Source organism: Mya arenaria, chromosome 10 (genome assembly GCF_026914265.1).
Source record: "Mya arenaria isolate MELC-2E11 chromosome 10, ASM2691426v1".
Taxonomy (NCBI): Eukaryota; Metazoa; Mollusca; class Bivalvia; order Myida; family Myidae; genus Mya; species Mya arenaria.
The window spans coordinates 41,286,660-41,313,477 of record NC_069131.1 but is presented as its reverse complement, the minus strand read 5'-3'; the positions used below and the strand labels follow the sequence as shown (position 1 = coordinate 41,313,477).

The following is a 26,818-nucleotide window of genomic DNA, read 5'->3' as shown; positions in this document are numbered from 1 at the left end:
ATCATGGAAAGAGCACGTTTTTGCATGAATATCTGCAAACCAATTATAAGAGATTGCTTACAAAAGATCATATCACAGATTTTCATATTTCCATTCAAAAAATTATGTTTTATGGCTTATACCGTTACAAAGGGTTTAAGAAAAATGGATTAAAAAACATTTCTTGAACTTCAATATAAAAAAACAACCCATTTTTTGTCAGCAGTCTTATATAATTAGTTTCAATGGATTTTCGTAAAACTTGGCTTTTTTTAAGACAAAAAAATAAAAAAAGTGTCAAAACATTAAATCTGTGAGAGTGCAGCTTTGAATATTAAATCTGTGATTCATTTCTTGGTCAGCAGTCTTGTATTACTGGTTTCCATGGATTTTTGCAAAAATTGGCTATAAGTTGTCAAAACGTTCATTCCGTAAGAGTGCAGGTTTAAATACTGAAGAATAACATACACCCTCCACAACTCTTGCTCATACTTTACACGTGTCTGTCATTCCATTAGTTGCAAAATTTATTCAGTCATTTATTCAATTCATACTGCACAGATTAAATGAGCACCATGGAAAGGTGTTTTACCCATGTAATATATGTTTCTTAACTATGAAGTCAAAATCAATTGGAAGTCAAGGTTTATAATCCCACAGAATTGAAAGGTTTTGGGATGGGAATATTGTTTTGGCGTTTACTGTCATTCTGTCCATCTGGAATCATATTTTGGTAGGTATTGATAAGAAAATGATTAAAATTGGTCAGAATGTTCCTCATGATCAAACCTTGTCACTTGTAAAAGTGGGTCACATGGGGTCAGAAAGATCACTAAGTTAAATCTTAGAAAAATCTTTGGAACACACTTAAGGCATTATACATGGCCAATTATTCATGAAACTTAATCAAAATGTTTTCCTCGATGAACTCTTTGACATATTTAAATCTGGGCCAGGTGATAGAAAACTGGGTCACACCTCAGCAATAGCCATTGTTGGAGGAAAACAATCTATATTCTCAGCATATCAAAGTGCAGATAGGCAAGTTCTAGGCTGATTTTCAACCTACGCATCTGTTCAAAGGTCCTGGAACTCACCTGATAAACAATCTCTGCATCAGATTTTGTTATGTTCAATGTGTCAGCCAATGTGGATGTATTCTAAGTCAGTAAGATGCCTCTAGGAAATAATTTAAGTTTATGATTAAGATAGGGCTATTTTGCTACTCTCACTTCACCAATTTTAATTAAGATCTTTCTTCGTGTCATCTAAGTTTTACTTTAAATTTGGCCACATGTAACATAACAATTTTTTTCCAACATATATTTAATCATCCTTCAGCATTTGCTCAAAAGTGGGCGGCCACCTTAACGCCTCTCTGGTAACACGGGAATGGATCAATTTAAGCAATGAAAACTGATTTTACCAAAATAATGTATATTTAAACAAATACATTTGCATAAATTTTCACCATAAGGATGATGACCCAGCTTCCTTTGTGTAGGTGATTAAAAATGAAAACTGAATTTGAAACCTAAAAGTACACAAGCTTTTTATCAATTGTCATTAGCAAGTCAACAGTTTCTTGGTAGGTATATATATATATTTAAATATATTTCGAAGATACATGTATATGATTTCATACAAAATACTTCAACAATTACCAAGACACAGATATAAAATAATGAACAAGGTACAGTTTTTTCTAAAGAAAAAACATTACAAGTTATTTATGTAAGAAGACAGCTGTACATAGAGATCTTTGGCCTCCTGAAAGTGGGAAATTTGTACTGGATCTGGTAGATTGTTTATTTCTCTGACCTGCTCCACTATCTCTAAAAATTCTCCATCTAAATTTAAAAAATCATTTTCATATTCCTGGTGCAGATATTGCATTTCTTGCATCGAGCAGGCGTTTTTGTAATCTTCCACACCTGCAAAATAAAATTATCACTTGCAAAGTCAAACTGCGTTGCCAATTATGCAAAACAATGGTAAATTTAAACAAGAGCTGTCACAGAGACAGCGCGCTCGACTATTCCACCGCTTTTCGGTGTATGGATTGACAGGTTTTGGTGATACATGCATGGATCACTGTTAGATTAGATTTCAGTGCAATACATGATGTGCTGAGATATTTACATAAATTGAATTGGAAAAGTTTTCAGGTAATTTCTAAGTGATAAAAGGGGCATAATTTTGTTAAAATGCTTGATAGAGTTACCCCCTTCTGTGACAGGTTAGGGGCATGATGGTGAAAAAGCGTGCAAAGTTTCAAAGCCATATGGACTTTGAAAATATTTGAGGTGGTACGCAAACTTTAACATAAGAGGTTACGCCGACGCTCAGGTGACTAGGATAGCTCTCCTTATTCTTAGAATAGTTGAGCTAAAAACAACAAGCATTCTTTATCATTACCCCAGTATACACACAAACGCTCAAAAAGGCTATCTTGATTTTAAAATAGTTCATAATAATAAGGCTATTTTTTTTTCTCATTAAAATATCTTAACTCAGATACAAAAGCGACTTCTATTATGTACTCTGGCCTTAAATATTTGTTTCTGAATTTCCTTACCAATCCTATATCTTGGCCCCAAACCAAGGCTTAAGCAGATTAGAGCAAAACCTGACGAGGATTAAGTCGAGATCTTTCTTGTACTTACCAAGGGAAAACTATTTGCGCAATAAAATTAAATTTCAATTTACCTATCAAAGCATCCAAGTGTTTTATGGTAAAATCTTTAACTTTTTTTTAAACATACAAACATATAAAAAGTTTACCATATAATTCTACTTGTGTATGCAGAATGTCCGGAATGCCAGGAAGTGTATCCCCCACTCTTTGATTGCGAATAGAATGGGTGTTCCAGAGATGCTTAATTTCATCCAGCTGCCTTCCAATAAATGGCAGGAGTGCATATTGCAGGCATAATCTGAAAAGTATGAACTGAATCAATATCTTAAGATTTGACTTTAACTATGATTATTAAGAGGTGCTGTGACTGAAAAACAAGGACATTTTTTTATGTTTTTTTTCATCACATCTTGTACAGCGCTCGAGTGAAAACAGCATTATCAAATCTTTCAGAGATTATCATGTTTAACCATAGATAATTCACTGGTATGTTGATATGTTTTACCTACCTTTGTATAGGATCTGCCCTTTCCAATCTATTGTCCCTCTCCAACAGCTGAAATAGTAAATAGAAATATTATTTTATTTCAGGATAACTGGTAGATTTTGATTTTGGAATTTAGGTTTTAGTATTACTTTTTAAAGTTTCAGTATTCACATATCTTTAAAAAAATATTTTTTTTAACTTGAGTGTTTTCCTACATGTGCATTATAGGCAAGGAATATTAATCCTTGTAAATTATTATGATACCAACCTTGATTTCATTCATCCAGTAGTCTGCCCGTGCATTTCTCAAGTAACCCCACCATCTCTCAATGCGCTGTAACATATAATTCAAAAGTTAAAATAAGATCAAACTATGCTTAAACAAGATTCTACCAAGTATCAGAGAACACAGTCTAAAATCCAAATGGGCACAATTATGCTAAAATTCATGTAGAGTTAACAGATCTGCAATCATCACAGAGTTTAATGATGATGATAACTTGTAGGTTGGTTTGATACAGTCTTAAATTGAGGATGGATGACTGATTGACTGGATGGTCGGACAGACTGGAGGAAAACCAAAAGTCCTCTCCAGTCCAGTACAGGGCTTTTAAATTGTTGATACTGTTTTAAATCAAAATTCAATACCTGATTAGATGTGGATCGTCCATATAAAAAAGCTCGTTCACTGTCCCTAAGAGCTCTTTGAACTGCTGCCACTGCTCCATTTTCAGTGCCTCTGTCACCTCGGACTCTTAGAGGGAACCCTTCGAATTAAACATTAGATTGACATATTTAATCCACTCAGAACATCAGGACAATAATTGTATTGATTCACACAATAACACAGACATTTTTCTCCTGTTATTATATACAAAATGTATCAAACCATCAACAAGATACTATACAAATATGTGTACTTACCACCTTCTTGGTTGACTGCTTCTATGAAGTATGATGCAATAACTTCTGGTCTTTTGTTTGTAATTCCTGCCTTTAACCACATCACCTTCCTGCTGAAACTAATTGATTTCATGATAGGTGTTATTTGATATATACAACAATATTATCAAAACTCATCACACTGCAGAAATTTCAAATGCAAATTGCAAGTAAATGCATGAAGTATGTTCAATAGCTTAAATCTTAAATAGCAGTATTTATATAAATAGTATCCTAGAATTGAGACTTGTTTTGTTTTTTTTACAACTACAAACTACAAATATTAATTCTCTTTTTTAATGAACTGATTCAAGTCATTTACGACCTCATGTTCATTTTTTTTGTAAAGTTTTTGTAATAGCTGTGTTGTTTTAAAAAAAGAGTTTTAATTCTGGACATAACAAGAGCTGTCACGCTCGACTATTCTGCCGCTTTCAGTGTAAGGATTGAAAAGTTTTGGTGAAACATGCATGGATCACTGTTTGATTAGATTTCAATGCAATACATGATGTACGGAGATAATAACATAAAATTTAATGTGGTTACATGCAAAATTTTGTGCAATAATAAAGGGCCATTATTTGCAAAAGACAGACAGTTATCTTACTTGATTATTCAATTAGGTTGTGTGGTTTAATACCATTGTATAAAGTCTCAATGCAAGACCTCAAGTAGTTGCAGAGTTATTAACATATGTGTGCTTGCACGCAAAACCTTAACCAAGGGGTGATTAACCAAGGGGTGACACTGAAGCCGACGCTGATGCTTGGGTGAGTAGTATAGCTCTCCTTATTCTTCGAATAGTCGAGCTAAAAATGAAAAATAACAATTACCCATCTATGCATCCATGTATATAGATCCCATAGGGAGCAAGCTTGTCATATCCATCTGAAACAGAATTAAAAAACATACACAATTATTTACTTCAAATGGCATGTTTTAAAAAAATAGAACCAACAAACTCTCTCAATTGGTCATATATATATTGATATGAAATGTGTTATTGCCATTATTTCTTAAAATAAGAAATAACACATGACACAACAGACATGAACAGTTACTGGATTGTATGAAAACAGATGATTTCTTGGCCATTCCCTTACTATTTTATGTTCCGCCAGAGAACAAATGAACGGAAAGACAAACTGACGTCAGAAAAACTGAATTCGTCTCAATGATTTGCTAGAAATTTACAACCTTTTTAAGGCAAAACAATACTAATTATGTGCATTTATTTTGTGTTTAATGCTGTAAAAGTACTTTTGCTTACTGGAACCACCTTTCTTAATATATTTACATACATAACAGATGGTTTGACAAATTTAGTTTTTTCTATTTAAAAAAACAAGAACTAAAATACTTGAACATACCCAAATGCCATACATAGTTTGGGCCCTGCAACAGAAATATGTTTCATCTCAATATTTCATGGACTAAGAACAATTTTGACACATTCAAAATAAATACAAGTATTTCTGATCCTTTATTGGAATATCTAAATGAAACCTTATCATAATCATAAGCATTCGTCACATCAAACAGGGTCGCCCATCAAGCATGTCTTCAAAAATATGGCATGACCTTAAGTGTAATAAGTTTCCTTAAAGATGTTGGCGTGTTGATGGGCTCTGTGACTTATTGAGTAAAAAGTTTGATGACAAATGATTATTGGTGAAACTAAATAAAAAGTCTTACAAAATTAGTTTTAAATATATAATATAATTTTGTGCATAAATTTAATGTTATCAATTACTGATCATAATATTTTACCTCAAGCATTAAGTGCTCTGACAGGTAAGCTTTAAATGGGTAAAAAAATGTTTCAATAATTGGAATGTTCTCATTGAAACTGCTTATGTTCAAAATTCCTTAAATCTTTTGGAATTTGCATTTTATTAGCTTACCCTCGAAATGTATTGGCGGCGTCTCAGTCTATGGCGTTTTCGTCTTTCCACTCCCTCTGGGTCAATTATTCGAACTAGTTCTCTGCTTAGTTCCCTGAAAAGTATATCAAGAATACCTGCAAATCGCCCAACAAAGAAAAGTGAATGTTAAACTAAACAGACATATATCAAAATCAATCAAACAATAGTGTTCTACCCAGGGTGTAGTGCAGTGCCTTAATAGCTTAGAATGTGACCTTCACCAGAATAGTTTGTATAGATAATATAGTTTAATACATGGTCTGTAATGTCCTGAAATATGGTCTGTAATGTCACCAATGTCTGTTATGTCTGGTAGCTAATGCCCATGGTCGTTAATGTCTGTGACCTGTTTAAACTACAGTATACTAAATAGTTTACATCATTACAACTTTAAACCAATTTAACATTTAATGTAGCCATTGGACCAAGATGACTCTGTTCCACTCACCTGAGTAATATGTTCTTCCAGTCATCAATGAATGTGAAGTTTTTATGCAGTAAAATAAAAAAATAAAAAAGTTTTTACCCCCATGTCACTATTTAAAGAAAACTGGATGAAGACCACTAGAAAATGCCTTGTAACAAATATCTTAGCTCTAACTTTTGTGCTATAGATGAAAAAAGTTTTACATTTGTGTAGCTCTTGTATCAAACATGTATGCTATTATAATGCTGATTTTGTTGAAAGGTTACCACTCTAAGAACTTATAATATATATAAATATAGCCAGGGCTTTTCTGCCCAGTTTTGGAAAAAGACACTAGACATTTCTGAAAATTTGCATCAAATTGTGAAATTTAACAGTTAAAAATAAAAAGTGTTCTAGTCTCCTACGAATGAAGAAATTATTTAAAACAATTTCCCCTTAAAAAAGACCCAAACAAGCTGAAAGATCAATCCTTGTGGTGTAGTCATCACAATTGCAATAATTCATGGCGGATAATATTTAATACTGATCTCTGATTGTGATGAAAATCAATGATTTCTGAATTCAAGTATCCCCAAACTTTACATCACATAATGTTTTTAGGAGGTTGATTGAACCAGTACATGTAACAATACTTTCGCCATTTTTTATTTATTTTTTTAATTTTGATTTGGATTTTTTTTCTTAAAATTGAGACAAATATCACATATTTTGCTTTGGGAATGTGTCGGATAGTCAGACCTGTAGGTACTATAGAAAAAAAACAGTGAGAGTGTTTAGTAGGTGTGAGAACAATTATATTACCTTGTTATTCTCATATTGTGCTTTACTGACAACGTCCTTCGTAGCTGCTCTGACCCAGCAACACCATTACTAATTTCACTCTGAAAAATATAATTGTATTATTAATATTAAAAAAAAGAAAAGCGGATAAGGAACAAATGCTGCAATACATAATTCTGTTTCTGTTATATATGCTTATATATGCTTCTCACATTACTTCTATTTATAATGTTCCTCAAACATTAATCCTTACATCTAAGTTGCATCCACCTTTAATTTGATATGTTAACTAAATCCCTTTAAAATGCAAGATTATTCTTATAAGTTGAGTTTTTAAACATAGTCAGTGTTTGACAATTTGATCCAATAAGCAAATTAACTATGTTTTGTGTTACCGTGGCTTGATTAATAATGTTGACCACATTATCATCAAGTTGTCCTCTTCTCCGCAACCCGAGAGACGGTATCAGCTTCCTTTGCAGATAACTGAAACTACAAACACGTTACATAAAATACAATTAAATGCTATTAACCATTTGACATAAATTATCTTAAAGTGTAACATAAATATCTGATGCAAAGTATTTTGTACATACAAATAGTGAAAATTGATATAAATGGTTATCAAAATATAAGTGTTTAACAATTTCATCTCAATACAAGTTATGCACCAGTCATTCAATTGTAATCACGCCCCCCCCCCCAGGTCCGGGAATAGCCGGGACTTTGACTTTCGGTCCAGCAAACCCCGGGTAAAATCTCCGCCCTCCGGGATCGGACTGATGGTAAAACCCCGCCAAATTCCCACGCACCCCAGGGAGACTAGGTAAGGCAAATCCACCGCTATATTTTGCCCAAAGTTAAAACCACCGCATTCACCCGGCACTGCGGGGCCACCTGAAAGGTAAATACACGGCCCATGTCCCCGGCTATCCCCCGGACCTTGGGGGGGGGGGGATGGGGGCAGTGGTTACAATTGACTGGTGCATTAAGCAGATTAAACATTCTTTTCAAATTTCAAGGTTAAACAATTTCAGACATATTAAATAATTGACTCAAATCTCTTTAAGTTTATGTGCTGCCTGGATAGACAGACCACATAATAATTTTGGAATTATATTCACCGCCAGTGCCTTGAAAATTTAGATAAAAAGTCAACTTAAAATACAAAATCAGGCCAAAATAGCTATGATAATGGCAATTTTACATTTTTTAAAATTATTTTTACAAACATTATAAGGTGAAAGACTTAGTCTTGTCAAGATTTTGTCTCTTTTTCAAGAATTTCATTGCCTTTTTATTCATAAATGTAATCTGCGTTTGTCAAATTGGCAAAAAAGTGAATTTGATGAAATTACTGATTACATTTTATCAGTATACCTTCGCTAACTCAGCAATTAATTTCTAGAATACATGATTCTTACCTTATGGTACACTCATGTCTGGTTTCTAGAAGATGGTGTATCAACCTATAGTTGTAACCCAAGTGATGGTATTGTCGGATATGCTCCTTTATATCTGTAAATTATCAGAAGACTACAGTGACAGTAAATAAATACTAAGTATACCGTGCATACCAGGAGTGATCCAGAAATGTAATTTATTCATAGTTTGGTAGAAGGAATTAAAAAATAAGTGTGCAACACATTTTGAATTTGTCTTTTGACCCGCTTCAGCAACAGATCTATGCAAGTTTGGAGCTCGTGTAATAATGATGTATGCGGCAAATTAAACAATGTAGTTTTACATACCTCGCAAATGTTTAGAGTTACGCCATCATTTTCTTGAATTAGGTGCATTTGCACAACTTTATACATTTGGCTACATTAAGTTAGCAGACTCATGCATAACTCTGTGCAAATTTTACGTAGAGATTTCTATATTTCTCTAATGACACAAATAGATCTGATTATGACAGGAAAGCCGCGAATTTGTATTGCATGTAAAAGTTTATTCCCTGTGCTCACGGTTTACTGTAAATTAATCCAGTTTTTAATGAAAATTACTTCAAGCTCTGAATAGTCTAAGTAACTACACTTGACTTTGTGTATTACACATGGCTTAAGCGTAATTTTGAGTATAAATTATTGCTTGGTTCAAATTCGTCGGAGGATGTTGAACACAGCTTCCTTGATTGGACATTGCCATGATGCATCATTTAATCGATTACAATTTTTTATTTGCGAATAGTTTTATTAAATAATATTATATATAGCTCACTCTTGGTATACTGTATACCGAGTATTATATATTACCTACAAAACATTACCAAGAATTATAATTATGTTACTTATGTATTATATATTTTATGCTTATATGTATGTATGGATTATCGCCCTTGGTTAATGGCGGGCACGTGCTTTTTTACTCTAAGCAATTTTTAATTACTTAGTGTACAACAGGATTATTCTAGTGTTTTTTTTTGTGTGTGGATTTATAACACAATGGCCAGCACTTCTAACAGGTTTTCTCCTTTGTGGCAAAATGAAAAGAAGCGCAAACGTAGAGGGACAAGTGCTTCATCATGTCCGGACACGTGTCCGGATATCGGCCAGTATGATGGCCAGCGTGGTCATCATGGTGGACGTGGCACCCCATCTGTATTCCCTGAGACGGCACCACCGCGTAGGGAGTTTACTTGTATGTCGTTGGACAACAAACTCGACTGTTTATTTGACCTCATCACTTACACAAGTCCAATTCACAATAAATTGGATAATATTGAGCAATGTTTGTTTCACACAAAGGCTACCACCGATGTCATTGAGAGCCGCCTTCGCCTTTTGGAGTACAAAAGTATAGATAACGAGGCCAGGATGTTGAAAGGGAACTTAATTTTCAATGGCATTGCCGACCCAAACGGGGCCGAGAACTGTGTTGACACCATCCGTAAGTTCCTTAGTGAACGATTGTTTGAGGACGTTTCTAAAATCGGAATAGTGCAGGCGAACAGAATCGGCCGCCGGCGTGGTGGCCCGGGATCTCGCCCAAGAGGTGTGCTTGTAACATTTTCAGACCTCTGTGATGTCAATTTTATTATGAGCAACGTTGGGAAACTCAAGGGCTCCCCCTACAGTGTCATACGGGACTACCCGCTTGAAATTCGCACTGCCAGGCAGCAGCTTTGGCCGGATTTTAAGGACGCACAGAAAAGATGTGGTCCTAGAAATGTCCAATTGCTTTTCCCTGCCGCTCTTAAGGTCAATGGAGATGTCGTTCGTGATTTATTTCCTGGCTGGTATGATATTCTTCGTGGATCGAGGAATGCCAACAATGTTGCTCGTGTCGGTGAGCGTCTGTCCGCCCTCAAGATCGAGTCTGTGCAGCGACAAGTCAGGTTGGCGACATCGTATGCGTCCCAGCCCACCCCTAAACCGCCGATGGAGTCTTCACGAGTGACATCCGATGTGGACAGCAGTTCAGGCGACGAAACAGGATGCGAAGTTGACCTTGACCCGCAGGGAGGTACTACTAGACGTGCGATGCCTCGCGACGGCACAAGTCCTGTCCTTACAGCCCCCGGCTATCTCCTTAATGTCCATCCAGCCATGAACACACAGGGGAGCAAAGTGTCCACGTCGCATGTATCCAACCCCACGGAGACGGGCCTCAAAAGTAAAGCACCAAGTATCACTTCCGGTTCGAACCCCAATGGCTCCCCCGACATCGAGTTGGCTCAACCTAACAGTATTCCTCATACGGAGAGCTCCAAGCTCTAGGGTTGCGCGGGGAGTGTGGCATTCTGTGACGTTTGTGTAACACGCCCGTGCTCATCTTCGAAACTTCATTGTGCCCATATCTCTTCTGAAGAATTCCAATCTTTGATTAATTCCCATAACGAAACGATGAAAAGTGATTCTCGTAGTATACAGCATCCTGAAAATAGAAATAATAATTTGTCGAATGACCTCTGTTATGATGCTTTAGATTTAAATATTGGTTCACTCAACGTGTGTGGCCTAAAGACAAGGCTTAACTATCCAGAATTTGTTGATCTAATTAAGAATTTTAATATTTTCTGTGTCCAGGAGACTAAAATTGACAATTTTGATATCATAAGTTTGGATAATTATCACTTTTATTCTAAACCAAGGTCACAAAAGTATCTCCGGAAATCCGGGGGTCTCGGTTTCTTTGTTCACAATAGTTTAAATCATAAAGTGGAAATTATCCAATCTAATAATGAATATGTTCATTGGCTAAAGTTAAGCTTATCAAATAACGATTGTATAATAATAGGCAACATCTATGTCCCACCCGATCAGTCTAGATTTTTTAACGAAGACGAATTTTCAGAATTTCAAAATGATGTCTCTGACAAGTGTATAACATACAAAAAGATTTTCCTGACAGGAGACTGTAATGCATACACATCTAATATGCCCGATTTTGAAGATTTTGATGATTTTCTATCAAAGCACTTCAGATTAGACGAAGAAACATTAAGTTCTCTTAATACATCACGAGTTTTAACTGACCTGAATCTGCCATTGTCACGCAATTCACAATGTCGTAAAATTAACAACCATGGATATAAGTTGTTAAATATATGTAAGTCCAACAATCTTTTTTTATTAAATGGACGTCTTGGTAACGATGCCCACTCTGGATATTACACATTTCGTAATAGTTCTGTTATCGATTATAGTATTGCATCATCTCATTTACTCTGTTCGGTGAATGACTTCGAAATAATTGAAGTCGATCCACTTTTTTCGGATGGTCATAGCTTACTGTCAACAATTGTCACTATCGATATTTCCAATACACAAACAAATGTAAACATTACCTCTAGCTCGCGAAATCCAACCCGTCATCCTAAATGGCAGCAGGAAAAACACGAGGAATTCGTGTTAAACCTGAACAGTACCGACAAAGAATCTATTGATAACCGGTTGCGTAATCCCCCACGGTCAAATACGCGATTATTCCTCAATACAATTACTGAAGATATTGCTAATCTGTTCAAAGAATCGGCTTTTAAAACATTCTCTCAAAAAATAAGTAATAACACCTATCCAATAAAATATACATATAGCACGAAAAGGCCGTGGTTCGGCCTACAGTGCAAGAAGGCGCGGTCGCTATACAATAAAGCACGGAAAGCTTATAATATGAATAAATCGACTTCGAACAAAGAAAAATTACATACTGCGAGTAAGCATTATAAAGTTACAATGAATACGTATGTCGCAAAACACAAGCATACAGCAGAATACAAACTTCGAGAACTCCATTCAAAACATCCTAAAGATTACTGGAACCACTTGAACAAGGTTACCAACGTATCTAAACATGAGTCACCCCCTATAGACGATTTTTTTCATTATTTCAAAAAAATCAATGACGTCGTTGACGCGAATGATCATATATCGGATAATAACCACCCGAGCTTCTCTAGCGCCGAAACCGATCTGTTAAATAGGCCAATAGAACATGACGAAATTAACAAAATGATACTGAAAAGTAAGAATGGTAAAACATCGTCGCAGTTTGATAATATTGTCAATGAATATTTTAAAGCCTCGCGCGCCGATATGGTGCCAACCTTCTGTACACTTTTCAATATAATTCTTGAAACTGGTATTCTCCCGGATGCATGGCTAATCGGGATAATAAAGCCAATTTTTAAAAACAAGGGTTCTCCTACCGACCCCCAAAATTATAGGCCGATTACCATTCTTAGTTGTTTAGGCAAATTATTCACGTCTATCCTTAATGAACGCATCAACACATTCCTCTATAATAATAACTTATTAAACGAGAACCAAGCCGGATTTCGCGCAAATTATTCAACCTGCGATCATATTCTTACATTGCATTTCCTTATAAGTAAACTAAGGGCCCAGAAAAAGAAACTGTTTTGCTCATTTATTGATTTTTCTGCCGCATTTGACTCTGTCTGGCGAGCTGGCCTGTGGCATAAGCTAATGCAAACTGGCTTACAAGGTAAAATCCTCACAGTCATAAAAAATATGTATAGTGATATAAAATCATGCGTTTCCATCAATGGGCATCTGTCTCCTATGTTCCCAAGCTTTTGTGGAGTTCGTCAGGAAGAAAATCTTTCTCCGATTTTATTTTCTATTTACCTAAACGATTTAGAAGAATTCCTTAAAAGAACATGTTCTAGTGTTTCTATAGAAGTAGATGCTAATGAGACAATTATGTACCTTCAGTTACTTATTCTCTTGTATGCTGATGACACTGTACTTTTTGCAGACAATGAACGTGATTTTCAAAAAAGTCTTAACTGTTTCCAAGACTACTGTTTGCAATGGAAACTAAATATTAACCTCTCAAAGACTAAAATAATTGTCTTTGGTGCCAGAAATCTAAAGAAATTTAACTTTAGCATTGCTAACCAAGCGCTAGAGATAGTCAAGGAATACAAATACCTAGGTGTATATTTCTCGTCCACCGGTAGCTTTTTATACTGCCGTAAATATTTAATAAGCCAGGCTAACAAAGCAATGTATGCTCTATTTCTTAGAATTAATAACCTAGACTTGCCTTTGGACATACAACTGAAGCTTTTTGATTCTACCATTGTCCCGATTCTAACGTACGGTTGTGAAGTCTGGGGTTTTGAAAACCTTGATCTGTTGGAGCAACTTCACTGTAATTTTTTGCGACGGATTACATATACTAGAAAAAGTACTCCACGGTACATGCTCTACTCGGAACTGGGTAGATACCCCCTTAACACCATAGTTAAAACCAGAATGATTAGTTACTGGAGTAAACTCGTTTCATCCCATGACTCGAAAATAAGTTTTTTGATATATAAAGGCATTTTACATAGTAATAATTCAGCCTGGACCAGTTACATCAAGTCAATACTTGATTCAACGGGTTATTCATACGTTTGGCATAACCAAACAAGAGTACCTGTAAAACATATCAGTAAACTTGTGAAATCTAACCTTGTAGACCAATTTCAGCAAAACTGTTTTGAACAATTTAATCTTTCGTCTAAGGGTAAAATGTATTCTCTGTTTAAGTCTGATATTAAATTTGAGAAGTACCTTAATATTTTACCCAAATCTCTACGTTTTACATTCTTGCATTTCCGCACTAGTAATCATAAATTCCCTATCGAAGTCGGTAGATGGAGACAGAATGCTGTACCACATGTCAATAGAAAGTGTACGTTTTGTAATCTAAACGATATCGGTGACGAACTGCACTATTTACTTACATGTCCATTTTTTAATCCTACCAGAAAACAATACATAAGTAGTCGTTTTTACTCAAGACCTAGTGTCTTACACTTTAGTGAAGTTTTAAATTGTATGAACCCGGATACCTTAAGGAAAACAGCAATTTTTGTTAAAATCTTAGTTAATCACTTTAAACGAATCTGATCATGTATTTTATAGTATTTCATTTGATATCTCATAACTATATCAATCATATTGTATCCTAATTCAAATAAATGAATTTGTTTTGTTATAAAAAAATAAATAATAATAATATTTAAACTAACCACATTCCCCTTACTTACTAATTATATTTGTTTTGTATAATGATAAACTCTAAACCTGTTATGTAGCCGCCATTAACCCACATATTTATACCTGTGTTGACATATATATATTGCGTTTTCACATGCTTTTACTTAAATGTAAACTGTGATATAATAAAAGAATATTGAGTTGAGTTGAGTTGTAATCAGCTGTTAATTCAGTGTCCTTTGTTGTTATTATGAAGTTTGGTTTGGTCCATTCTTACCCACCAGTGAATACGTTAGATTAATCATTATCAGGGGCGTAGCCAGCGTTACGCACTTACGTAACATCAATTTGAGAAATGAAAAAAAAATATATATCGCAAAAATGGCATCAAAATCGAGGGCATAGCTAAATATTGATATCAAAATATTATAAAGGGAAGAACAGGCTATAGTAAACATTGATTCTCTGTACTAGATAGCTTACTGTGGCTAAACCAATCACTTTGTTACTACGAAGTCAGCGGCCTCGAACCTATAAATCACTTCAAATACACATCAGTGCTCAACATGTTAGTTCCATTTTCATTGTTGTCCCCTGGGACCCCCCCCCCCCGAGCACCTTCGGCTACAGGTGTAGTCGCCCTTCCAACCCCCCATCCGTGCGTAACATTCAGTAAAGGCTGACTACGCCCCTGATTATCATGCCTCTGATGAATGAGAATGATTATGGTCTCGAGTATATACATGTTAAATCTTTGATGGGAAGTTTGGATTCTGTCTTGGTTAAAAAATGATAAGGGTTTTGGGTGAAAGCTTCAAAATGAATACCAACAGGCGTGAGCGCTGTCAAGACCGTCTTCAATAACGGTCGTTTCACAACAACCTAAATTGTTAATTGATCTAATTATTATTGCCTAAATTAGTAATCGTCTTATCAGATCTCCAGTATCGTTAATTTTAAAATCACAAACCAAAGACAAACGAGTATTACATATTTTTTTTATAAAGATTAAAAGATATATGACGTTTAAAAATCACTTTCAATTCTATATTACAATGCAAAACAGCTTTAACAATGAAATTATGCACATACCTTCTGTCACGCGCATTTTGTCACACTCTTAGTCCCCACGGCTATGAACTTTAAAAAAGAAATCAATCTCGCTAAATGCCGCGATACTTTGGCATAATCATTCCCGGGGAAATCTAATAATTATAATCTCCGGGTTTTTGACTTTTCATTCCCGGGGATAATAATTATGATCTCCGGAAATTTTGGTTGCACTTATTGATGATTATTATTATGATCTCCGGGTTTCTGACTCTTTTTCCGGGGATAATTAAAATTATGATCTCCGGAATTCTTGGTTGCAATTCCCGGAGATGATTATTATTATGATCTCCGGAATTCTGACTCTTTTTCCGGGGATAATTATAATTATGATCTCCGGGATTCTTGTGTGCAAATCCCGGAGATAATTGTAATTAAGATCTCCGGAGAATTAATTCCCGGGGATAATATTTTTTCTATTGAAATATATAGGCAAAATTATGATCTCCGGAAAGGTGAACTCCGGCCTTCCATAGTATTTGGTCGTCGTTACAATGATTGTGGTTTAAGTTATTCGTCTATTCAATTAAAGCGCAATACTTCCAGCTTCAATTAGATATTTTGATTTGAAACTATTATCCTTATATCGCTTAAGTTATTGTTTAATTGCCCTACACATATAACTATACAAAATTTTGTCGTTTATAATTGGTTTCCAAGATATATTTAAACTACACAATAAACATTAGTTTACTTAACTATAATAATGCTTTTCTAAGATGCGTATTGTGTAAATTTGTTTGGTTTTGTTGACACTATATATACTCAGGATCAAAACAAACTGTCGATCTTGCTGGCAGACATTTTATGAAACAAAACATATACGTAACAATAAATTGACTAATTGACTGATATTAACTGAAATTTGTTAAGCTCTGCTTAAAATAATAAACTGAATATTATAAGCCACATTATCTTATAAAAGCAAATATTATTGTTGTACAAATAAGAAAGCGATATTTTTGCACTTTTTAACTGGGGGAGTTTGTGACCACGTGGCTATTAATTTTAAAAAGGAAATCAGTTTTATATGTTCAATCTTTTCATCAAATTTTATGTGCCTTTCATACAATGTTTTCCTTTTTTGACTATATAAATCACTGACAACTAACGCACGCACGCAAGCACACAGGCACACAAGAACGTGATCACGCACGCAAGCACACAAGCACACACTAACGCACGCGCCCACGCACGCACGCACACGTACACACGCACACACATACACATTCCGACGCACGAGCGTACACGCACCCACGCACACACGCACGCACACACACACTCACACTCACACGCACGCACGCACGCACGCACGCACGCACGCACGCACGCACGCACACACACACACACACACACACACTTGCTTTCAAGCGTGTCTCTGCAGTCTCCACGTTTGTTATGAATTTAAGGCAACATCAGATTAATAATTTGGTTCTTACATTTACCGCACCTCTTTTTCCGAAATGCATTACAAGTACTGGCTTTTTTTTCATTTTGCGCCTGCACGTAGAAATTTTACCGACTTTAATTTCATAGAATTCATTGACATATCATGACTAATAGGAGATTATATTCCATTTTATTTCGTAAGGCTACACAGAAAAGGAACCATTAGCACTCTAAAAGCAGAAAGTGTGATTGTATTAAGAAGTTTCAAAATATGTTCTGCTTCTTAGCACATCGAAAAAACACGAAATCAGATGGGAAATCTACTTAGTATGTAGCAACGTATGAAACTATAATACAAAGTAGAATTTTAGCCTACTGCTATAGTGATTTGATTTTATGCTGTTCTGTATAATTAATGATAATATGCTTACAGCAGAGTAAAATGAGTTTGGCATCAAATATGTGAAGGTAAATAATAGATACAGCTTTTCGCACGCATTTAAAATGTGTGTTGTTGTTTTTTTTCAAAATCGCCTTTCGCCATTTTGTCATATCATTGAAATAAAAATAAGTACAAAATTTTAATTTGTTATCGCTTGCTCGCGCGAATATTTTTTTCTTGAAAATCCGTATAACATTTTTGTTATGTGACCTAATTCAAATTTAATAAAACAAATTTCGAGCTAAGACTGTTATTCTGTTTGCATGCCCTGATCAAGTTGTATTTGTATCGCAAACCAACGTTTCTGAGTCACCGTTAAACAATTATGATGATGAAGAGTACTCCATATTTTTCAATTGCATTGAAATAAATCATAGTGAATGTAATATGACTACTCATCGCACTTAAAATATCAAATAATCACATCCTTGCTCTTAAAATGTAAAAGGGGTTTTCTCAAAGAAGTTATACTATTTATAACGACAAATTATCGATGAGCATATCCTTGTTTCTCACTTAAATTTAAAAGGGACTTTCTCAAAGAATTTATATTTTCGACACATTATCAATGATTATATCCGTGTTACGCACTTAATGTTTTAAAGGGACTTTCTCAAAGAACTTATGATAACGACGAATTATCACAATTATCACAATAATATCCTCATTAGCACTTAATTTTTGAAGGCGACTTTTTCACTAAATTTGTTCACATTTCACCACGTGATTAAAAAGATCACGTGCTAGATACACACGGTAAACGCCTGATCGAGTTATGTCAGTCCACATCTTATATTATTGGTAATGGTCGGCTGCACAGCGATCACGGTGTTGGCGAATATACATTTCATTCAATGAATGGATCAAGCGTAGTGGATTTTTAATACTTAAGCCTCAGGATATCATTCATGTCTCGGACTTTCAAATACTTGATCCAAACGAATTTTCAGATCATTCAGGGATCGTTTTCTCTTTTAATAAGCGGGTTGAGAAAAATAATACCAATGATAATATTATTAATAATAATGATAATAAAATCAAATGGAATCCATCAAAAAATGAGGAACTTAAAAGAAATTTGTTACTAAAAAGTGATCAATTGTCTTTTCTAGTAGAACAATTAAACACTAATATAAATATTGACGGTATAACGAATTCGTTCATACAGATACTTCAAGATTCGTCATCGTGTATGTCTGCCAAAAAACAAAATAATATAACTACAAGAAAATTACACCCAAACAAAAAGCCGTGGTTTAATGCAGAATGTTTTAATGCTAGAGCTCATTTTAAAAAGGCTAGAAATAAATTTGTTCGTAATAAAACATGTGCGGAAAAACTATGCACTGTGTTAGTAAATATCTATATCATGCATTTCTGTTACGATCAGAACCTAATTATGTTGAGAATTGATATGATATATAGTATACTTCTCTATTGACTATGTCTTTGCTCTTCACGATGATTTGTTTCATATGATTTATTTCATATGTTTTGCATTTTGGCTATAGATGATATGTCATTTAATGCTGAATAAATATTATGTTATGTATGTTTTGTAAATTTAACCTTCAAATGATTCAAATTTTACTTAAAAATTATACACTATATTTACGTAACTAAATTAACTTATAAAACATAATATTCACCAACAAAGTTTTAAACACTTGACTGTTTTTCGCTGACTGAAACTTCGGAAATTGGTCACTATCTTTATGAATTTTGCCAATCATAATTATGACAAAATGAGTTTTGTTGGTGCAAAAGGAGAACATACACTTCAAATCCGTAAAACGTTCGATGATCATATTTATATCTCCTCAGCTCTTCTACACCAATAACAAACCAAATTTAATACAGGTTCCCAAACAGTGAGAAATAAACTCCATCGTACACATGACTGACCACTGTCATCAATGTAGAATAGTCAGTTTAAGGATATGTCTTTGTATTGAGTTCATTTAAAGCCGCACTCTCACAGACTTACCATTTTTACATTTTATTTTTTTGTCTTGGAAAGTGCACTTTTATGCGTAGATATCTGCAAACCAATGATATAAGGTTGCTGAAAAAAATATCAGATCGTAGATTTTCAAATTTCCGTTCGATTTTCGCGAAAATTGGCTCGTTCCAAGACAAATAATAATAAAGTTGATAAACGTTCAATCTGTGAGAGTGCAGCTCTAAAGTTTTTTCAATTGATATATATGTTTGATTTATTTTATAAACTTAAGTATGGCTCAGACAATCAGGCTATTTCATTTTAAACCAGCACTTTTAAGATAAATGCAATATGCAACCGTGGCTGATATTCAAAAAGAAGGAAACAAAACATTAGTTGTTCTTAAAAGACTTAAAATGTGCGTGCGTACAACCAAAGCATAATAAAAGATAACCTTACCTACAATGTAACATATTATAAATTGATATATTATGCAGAATCGTACAGATAGTGACCAAGGTTTTTTTTACTATACAGTCGATCCCAGTTGGCTCGAACTAGCTTGCCCCGGATTCCTCGTTGGCTCGAACTAAGTTGGGACTGATTCCTCGTTGGCTCGAACAAGCTTGGCTCGGATTCCCCGTTGGCTCGAACTAAGTTGGCTCGGATTCCTCGTTGGCTCGAACTAAGTTGGCACTGATTCCTCGTTGGCTCGAACAAGCTTGGCTCGGATTCCCCGTTGGCTCGAACAAGCTTGACTCGGATTCCTCGTTGGCTCGAACTAAGTTGGCTCGGATTCCTCGTTGGCTCGAACTAGCTTGGCTCGGATTCCTCGTTGGCTCGAACTAGCTTGGCTCGGATTCCTCGTTGGCTCGAACTAAGTTGGCTCGGATTCCTCGTTGGCTCGAACTAGCTTGGCTCGGATTCCTCGTTGGCTCGAACTAGCTTGGCTCGGATTTCTCCTTGGCTAGAACTAAGTTGGCTCGAACTAAGTTGGCTCGGATTCCTCGTTGGCTCGAACTAGCTTGGCTCAGATTCCTCGTTGGCTCAAACTAGCTTGGCTCGGATTCCCTGCTGGCTCGAACTAGCTTGCCTCGGATTCCCCGTTGGCTTGAACTAGCTTGCCTCGGATTCCTCGTTGGCGGGAACTAGCTTGCCTCGGATTCTCCGTTGGCTCGAACTAGCTTGCCCCGGATTCCCCGTTGGCGCGAACTAGCTTGCCTCGGATTCCCCGTTGGTGCGAACTAGCTTGGCATCCTATTCCTCGTTGACTCGAACTAGCTTGTCGCATATTCCTCGTTGACTCGAACTAGCTTGCCTCGGAATCCCCGTTGGCTCGAACTAGCTTGCTTCGGATTCCCCGTTGGCTCGAACTAGCTTTCCTCGGATTCCCCGTTGGCCCGAAATAGCTTGGCTCATATTCCTCGTTGACTCGAACTAGCTTGCCCCATATTCCTCGTTGACTCGAACTAGCTTGCCTCGGATTCCCCGTTGCCTAGAACTAGCTTGATCCGGATACCCCGTTGGCTCGAACTAGCTTGATCCGGATACCCCGTTGGTGCGAACAAGCTTGGCTCATATTCCTCGTTGACTCGAACTTGCTTGCCTCGGATTCCCAGTTGGCGCGAAATAGCTTGCCTCGGATTCCCCGTTGGCTTGAACTAGCTTGGCTCGGATTCCCCGTTGGCGCGAACTAGTTTGCCTCGGATTCCTCGTTAACTCGAACAAGCTTGGCTCATATTCCTCGTTGGCGCGAACTAGCTTGCCTCGGATTCCCCGTTGGCTCGAACTAGCTTGGCTCACATTCCTTGTTGGCGCGATATAGATTTCCTCGGATTCCCCGTTGGCGCGAAATAGCTTTCCTCGGATTCCCCGTTGGCGCGAACTAGCTTGCCTCATATTCCCCGTTGGCGCGAAATAGCTTGCCTCATATTCCTCGTTGGCGCGAACTAGCTTGGCTCATATTCCTCGTTGGCGCGAACTAGCTTGGCTCATATTCCTTGTTGGCGCGAACTATCTTGCCTCGGATTTCCCGTTGGGTCGAACTAGCTTGGCTCATATTCCTCGTTGGCGCGAACTAGCTTGCCTCGGATTCCTCGTTGGCTCGAACTAGCTTTCCTCGGATTTCCCGTTGGCGCGAAATAGCTTGGCTCATATTCCCTGTTGGCGCGAACAAGCTTGGCTCATATTCCTCGTTGGCGCGAACTAGCTCGGCTCATATTCCTCGTTGGCGCGAACTAGCTTGTCTCGGATTCCCCGTTGGCTCAAACTAGCTTGGCTCATATTCCCCGTTGGTGCGAACTAGCTTGGCTCATATCCTCGTTGGCTCGAACTAGCTTGGCTCATATCCTCGTTGGCGCGAACTAGCTTGGCTCATATCCTCGTTGGCGCGAACTAGCTTGGCTCATATCCTCGTTGGCTCGAATTAGCTTGGCTAGGATTTCCCGTTGGCGCGAACTAACTTGGCTCATATTCCTCGTTGGCGCGAACTGGCTTGCCTCGGATTCCTCGTTGGCTCGAACTAGCTTGGCTAGGATTCCCCGTTGGCTCGAACTAGCTTGGCTCATATCCTCGTTGGTGCGAACTGGCTTGCCTCGGATTCCTCGTTGGCGCGAACTAGCTTGCCTCGGATTCCCCGTTGGCTCGAACTAGCTTGCCTCGGATTCCTCGTTGGCTCGAACTAGCTTGGCTAGGATTTCCCGTTGGCGCGAACTAGCTTGGCTCATATTCCTCGTTGGCGCGAACTGGCTCGGATTCCTCGTTGGCTCGAACTAGCTTGGCTCATATTCCCCGTTGGCTCAAACTAGCTTGGCTCATATTCCCCGTTGGCGCGAACTATCTTGCCTCGGATTTCCCGTTGGCGCGAACTAGCTGGGCTCATATCCTCGTTGGCGCGAACTAGCTTGCCTCGGATTCCTCGTTGGCTCGAACTAGCTTGGCTAGGATTCCCCGTTGGCGCGAACTAGCTTGGCTCATATCCTCGTTGGCGCGAAATAGCTTGCCTCGGATTCCTCGTTGGCTAGAACTAGCTTGGCTAGGATTTCCCGTTGGCTCGAACTAGCTTGGCTCATATTCCCTGTTGGCGCGAAATAGCTTGGCTCATATTCCTCGTTGGCGCGAACAAACTTGGCTCATATTCCTCGTTGGCGCGAACAAGCTTGCCTCGGATTCCTCGTTGGAGCGAACTAGCTTGCCTCGGATTCCCCGTTGGCTCGAACTAGCTTGGCTCATATTCCCCGTTGGCGCGAACTAGCTTGCCTCGGATTCCCCGTTGGCTCGAACTAGCTTGGCTCGGATTTCTCCTTGGCTAGAACTAAGTTGGCTCGGATTCCTCGTTGGCTCGAACTAGCTTGGCTCAGATTCCTCGTTGGCTCAAACTAGCTTGGCTCGGATTCCCTGCTGGCTCGAACTAGCTTGCCTCGGATTCCCCGTTGGCTCGAACTAGCTTGCCTCGGATTCCTCGTTGGCTCGAACTAGATTGGCTCGGATTCTCCGTTGGCTCGAACTAGCTTGCCTCGGATTCTCCGATGGTTCGAACTAGCTTGCCTCGGATTCTCCGTTGGCTCGAACTAGCTTGCCCCGAATTCCCCTTTGGCGCGAACTAGCTTGCCTCGGATTCCCCGTTGGTGCGAACTAGCTTGGCATCCTATTCCTCGTTGACTCGAACTAGCTTGTCTCATATTCCTCGTTGACTCGAACTAGCTTGCCTCGGAATCCCCGTTGGCTCGAACTAGCTTGCCTTGGATTCCCCGTTGGCTCGAATTAGCTTGCCTCGGATTCCTCGTTGGCTCGAACTAGCTTGGCTCATAACCCCCGTTGGTTCGAACTAGCTTTCCTCGGATTCCCCGTTGGCCCGAAATAGCTTGGCTCAAATTCCTCGTTGACTCGAACTAGCTTGCCCCATATTCCTCGTTGACTCGAACTAGCTTGCCTCGGATTCCCCGTTGGCGCGAACTAGCTTGCCTCGGATTCCTCGTTGGCGCGAACTAGCTTCCCTCGGATTCCCCGTTGGCGCGAACTAGCTTGCCTCGGATTCCCCGTTGGCTAGAACTAGCTTGATCCGGATACCCCGTTGGCTCGAACTAGCTTGATCCGGATACGCCGTTGGTGCGAACAAGCTTGGCTCATATTCCTCGTTCACTCGAACTTGCTTGCCTCGGGTTCCCCGTTGGCGCGAAATAGCTTGCCTCGGATTCCCCGTTGGCTTGAACTAGCTTGGCTCGGATTCCCCGTTGGCGCGAGCTAGTTTGCCTCGGATTCCTCGTTGGCTCGAACAAGCTTGGCTCATATTCCTCGTTGGCGCGAACTAGCTTGCCTCTGATTCCCCGTTGGCTCGAACTAGCTTGGCTCACATTCCTCGTTGGCGCGATATAGATTTCCTCGGATTCCCCGTTGGCGCGAAATAGCTTTCCTCGGATTCCCCGTTGGCGCGAACTAGCTTGCCTCATATTCCCCGTTGGCGCGAAATAGCTTGCCTCATATTCCTCGTTGGCGCGAACTAGCTTGGCTCATATTCCTCGTTGGCTCGAACTATCTTGCCTAGGATTCCCCTTTGCTCGATCTAGCTTGGCTCATATTCCTCGTTGGCGCGAACTATCTTGACTCGGATTTCCCGTTGGGTCGAACTAGCATGGCTCATATTCCTCGTTGGCGCGAACTAGCTTGCCTCGGATTCCTGTTGGCTCGAACTAGCTTTCCTCGGATTCCCCGTTGGCGCGAACCACCTTGGCTCATATTCCTCGTTGGCACGAACTAGCTTGGCTCATATTCCTCGTTGGCGCGAACTAGCTTGCCTCGGATTCTCCGTTGGCTCAAACTAGCTTGGCTTATATTCCCCGTTGGCTCGAACTAGCTTGGCTCATATCCTCGTTGGCGCGAACTATCTTTCCTCGGATTCCCCGTTGGCCCGAAATAGCTTGGCTCATATTCCTCGTTGACTCGAACTAGCTTGCCCCATATTCCTCGTTGACTCGAACTAGCTTGCCTCGGATTCCCCGTTGGCGCGAACTAGCTTGCCTCGGATTCCTCGTTGGCGCGAACTAGCTTCCCTCGGATTCCCCGTTGGCGCGAACAAGCTTGCCTCGGATTCCCCGTTGGCTAGAACTAGCTTGATCCGGATACCCCGTTGGCTCGAACTAGCTTGATCCGGATACGCCGTTGGTGCGAACAAGCTTGGCTCATATTCCTCGTTCACTCGAACTTGCTTGCCTCGGGTTCCCCGTTGGCGCGAAATAGCTTGCCTCGGATTCCCCGTTGGCTTGAACTAGCTTGGCTCGGATTCCCCGTTGGCGCGAGCTAGTTTGCCTCGGATTCCTCGTTGGCTCGAACAAGCTTGGCTCATATTCCTCGTTGGCGCGAACTAGCTTGCCTCTGATTCCCCGTTGGCTCGAACTAGCTTGGCTCACATTCCTCGTTGGCGCGATATAGATTTCCTCGGATTCCCCGTTGGCGCGAAATAGCTTTCCTCGGATTCCCCGTTGGCGCGAACTAGCTTGCCTCATATTCCCCGTTGGCGCGAAATAGCTTGCCTCATATTCCTCGTTGGCGCGAACTAGCTTGGCTCATATTCCTCGTTGGCTCGAACTATCTTGCCTAGGATTCCCCTTTGGCTCGATCTAGCTTGGCTCATATTCCTCGTTGGCGCGAACTATCTTGACTCGGATTTCCCGTTGGGTCGAACTAGCTTGGCTCATATTCCTCGTTGGCGCGAACTAGCTTGCCTCGGATTCCTCGTTGGCTCGAACTAGCTTTCCTCGGATTCCCCGTTGGCGCGAAATAGCTTGGCTCATATTCCCTGTTGGCGCGAACAAGCTTGGCTCATATTCCTCGTTGGCACGAACTAGCTTGGCTCATATTCCTCGTTGGCGCGAACTAGCTTGCCTCGGATTCCCCGTTGGCTCAAACTAGCTTGGCTTATATTCCCCGTTGGCTCGAACTAGCTTGGCTCATATCCTCGTTGGCGCGAACTATCTTTCCTCGGATTCCCCGTTGGCCCGAAATAGCTTGGCTCATATTCCTCGTTGACTCGAACTAGCTTGCCCCATATTCCTCGTTGACTCGAACTAGCTTGCCTCGGATTCCCCGTTGGCGCGAACTAGCTTGCCTCGGATTCCTCGTTGGCGCGAACTAGCTTCCCTCGGATTCCCCGTTGGCGCGAACAAGCTTGCCTCGGATTCCCCGTTGGCTAGAACTAGCTTGATCCGGATACCCCGTTGGCTCGAACTAGCTTGATCCGGATACGCCGTTGGTGCGAACAAGCTTGGCTCATATTCCTCGTTGACTCGAACTTGCTTGCCTCGGGTTCCCCGTTGGCGCGAAATAGCTTGCCTCGGATTCCCCGTTGGCTTGAACTAGCTTGGCTCGGATTCCCCGTTGGCGCGAGCTAGTTTGCCTCGGATTCCTCGTTGGCTCGAACAAGCTTGGCTCATATTCCTCGTTGGCGCGAACTAGCTTGCCTCTGATTCCCCGTTGGCTCGAACTAGCTTGGCTCACATTCCTCGTTGGCGCGATATAGATTTCCTCGGATTCCCCGTTGGCGCGAAATAGCTTTCCTCGGATTCCCCGTTGGCGCGAACTAGCTTGCCTCATATTCCCCGTTGGCGCGAAATAGCTTGCCTCATATTCCTTGTTGGCGCGAACTAGCTTGGCTCATATTCCTCGTTGGCTCGAACTATCTTGTCTCGGATTCCCCTTTGGCTCGATCTAGCTTGGCTCATATTCCTCGTTGGCGCGAACTATCTTGACTCGGATTTCCCGTTGGGTCGAACTAGCTTGGCTCATATTCCTCGTTGGCGCGAACTAGCTTGCCTCGGATTCCTCGTTGGCTCGAGCTAGCTTTCCTCGGATTCCCCGTTGGTGTGAAATAGCTTGGCTCATATTCCCTGTTGGCGCGAACAACCTTGGCTCATATTCCTCGTTGGCACGAACTAGCTTGGCTCATATTCCTCGTTGGCGCGAACTAGCTTGCCTCGGATTCCCCGTTGGCTAAAACTAGCTTGGCTTATATTCCCCGTTGGCTCGAACTAGCTTGGCTCATATCCTCGTTGGCGCGAACTATCTTGCCTCGGATTCCCCGTTGGCGCGAACTAGCTTGGCTCATATCCTCGTTGGCGCGAACTAGCTTGGCTCATATCCTCGTTGGCTCGAACTAGCTTGGCTAGGATTTCCCGTTGGCGCGAACTAGCTTGGCTCATATTCCTCGTTGGCGCGAACTGGCTTGCCTCGGATTCCTCGTTGGCTCGAACTAGCTTGGCTAGGATTCCCAGTTGGCTCGAACTAGCTTGGCTCATATCCTCGT

General features: G+C 39.6%; 1 protein-coding gene across 1 annotated transcript; it reads right to left on the bottom strand.

The window, feature by feature from the left end:
* Positions 1-1,475: 1,475 nt before the first annotated feature.
* LOC128205443 (uncharacterized) lies at positions 1,476-16,144 on the bottom strand. The gene is made up of 13 exons (XM_052907079.1): positions 15,731-16,144; positions 8,606-8,699; positions 7,577-7,673; positions 7,203-7,282; positions 5,951-6,044; positions 5,417-5,441; positions 4,880-4,934; positions 4,029-4,126; positions 3,753-3,871; positions 3,373-3,438; positions 3,127-3,173; positions 2,764-2,915; positions 1,476-1,913 (listed from the first exon to the last, which is right to left on the bottom strand). The coding sequence occupies exons 1-13, from the start codon at positions 15,744-15,746 to the stop codon at positions 1,699-1,701; spliced, it is 1,158 nt and encodes a 385-aa protein (XP_052763039.1). The 5' UTR covers positions 15,747-16,144; the 3' UTR covers positions 1,476-1,698.
* Between the last annotated feature and the right edge of the window lie 10,674 nt (positions 16,145-26,818).

Bases quoted from the DNA above. Each gene is read 5' to 3' on its own strand.
- LOC128205443 (XM_052907079.1), bottom strand. The intron at 3,872-4,028 runs GTAAGTACACAT...TTTAATTCGAAG, and splicing joins AGCAGTCAACCAAGAAGGTG to GGTTCCCTCTAAGAGTCCGA. The intron at 3,174-3,372 runs GTTGGTATCATA...TTACTATTTCAG, and splicing joins ACTGGATGAATGAAATCAAG to CTGTTGGAGAGGGACAATAG.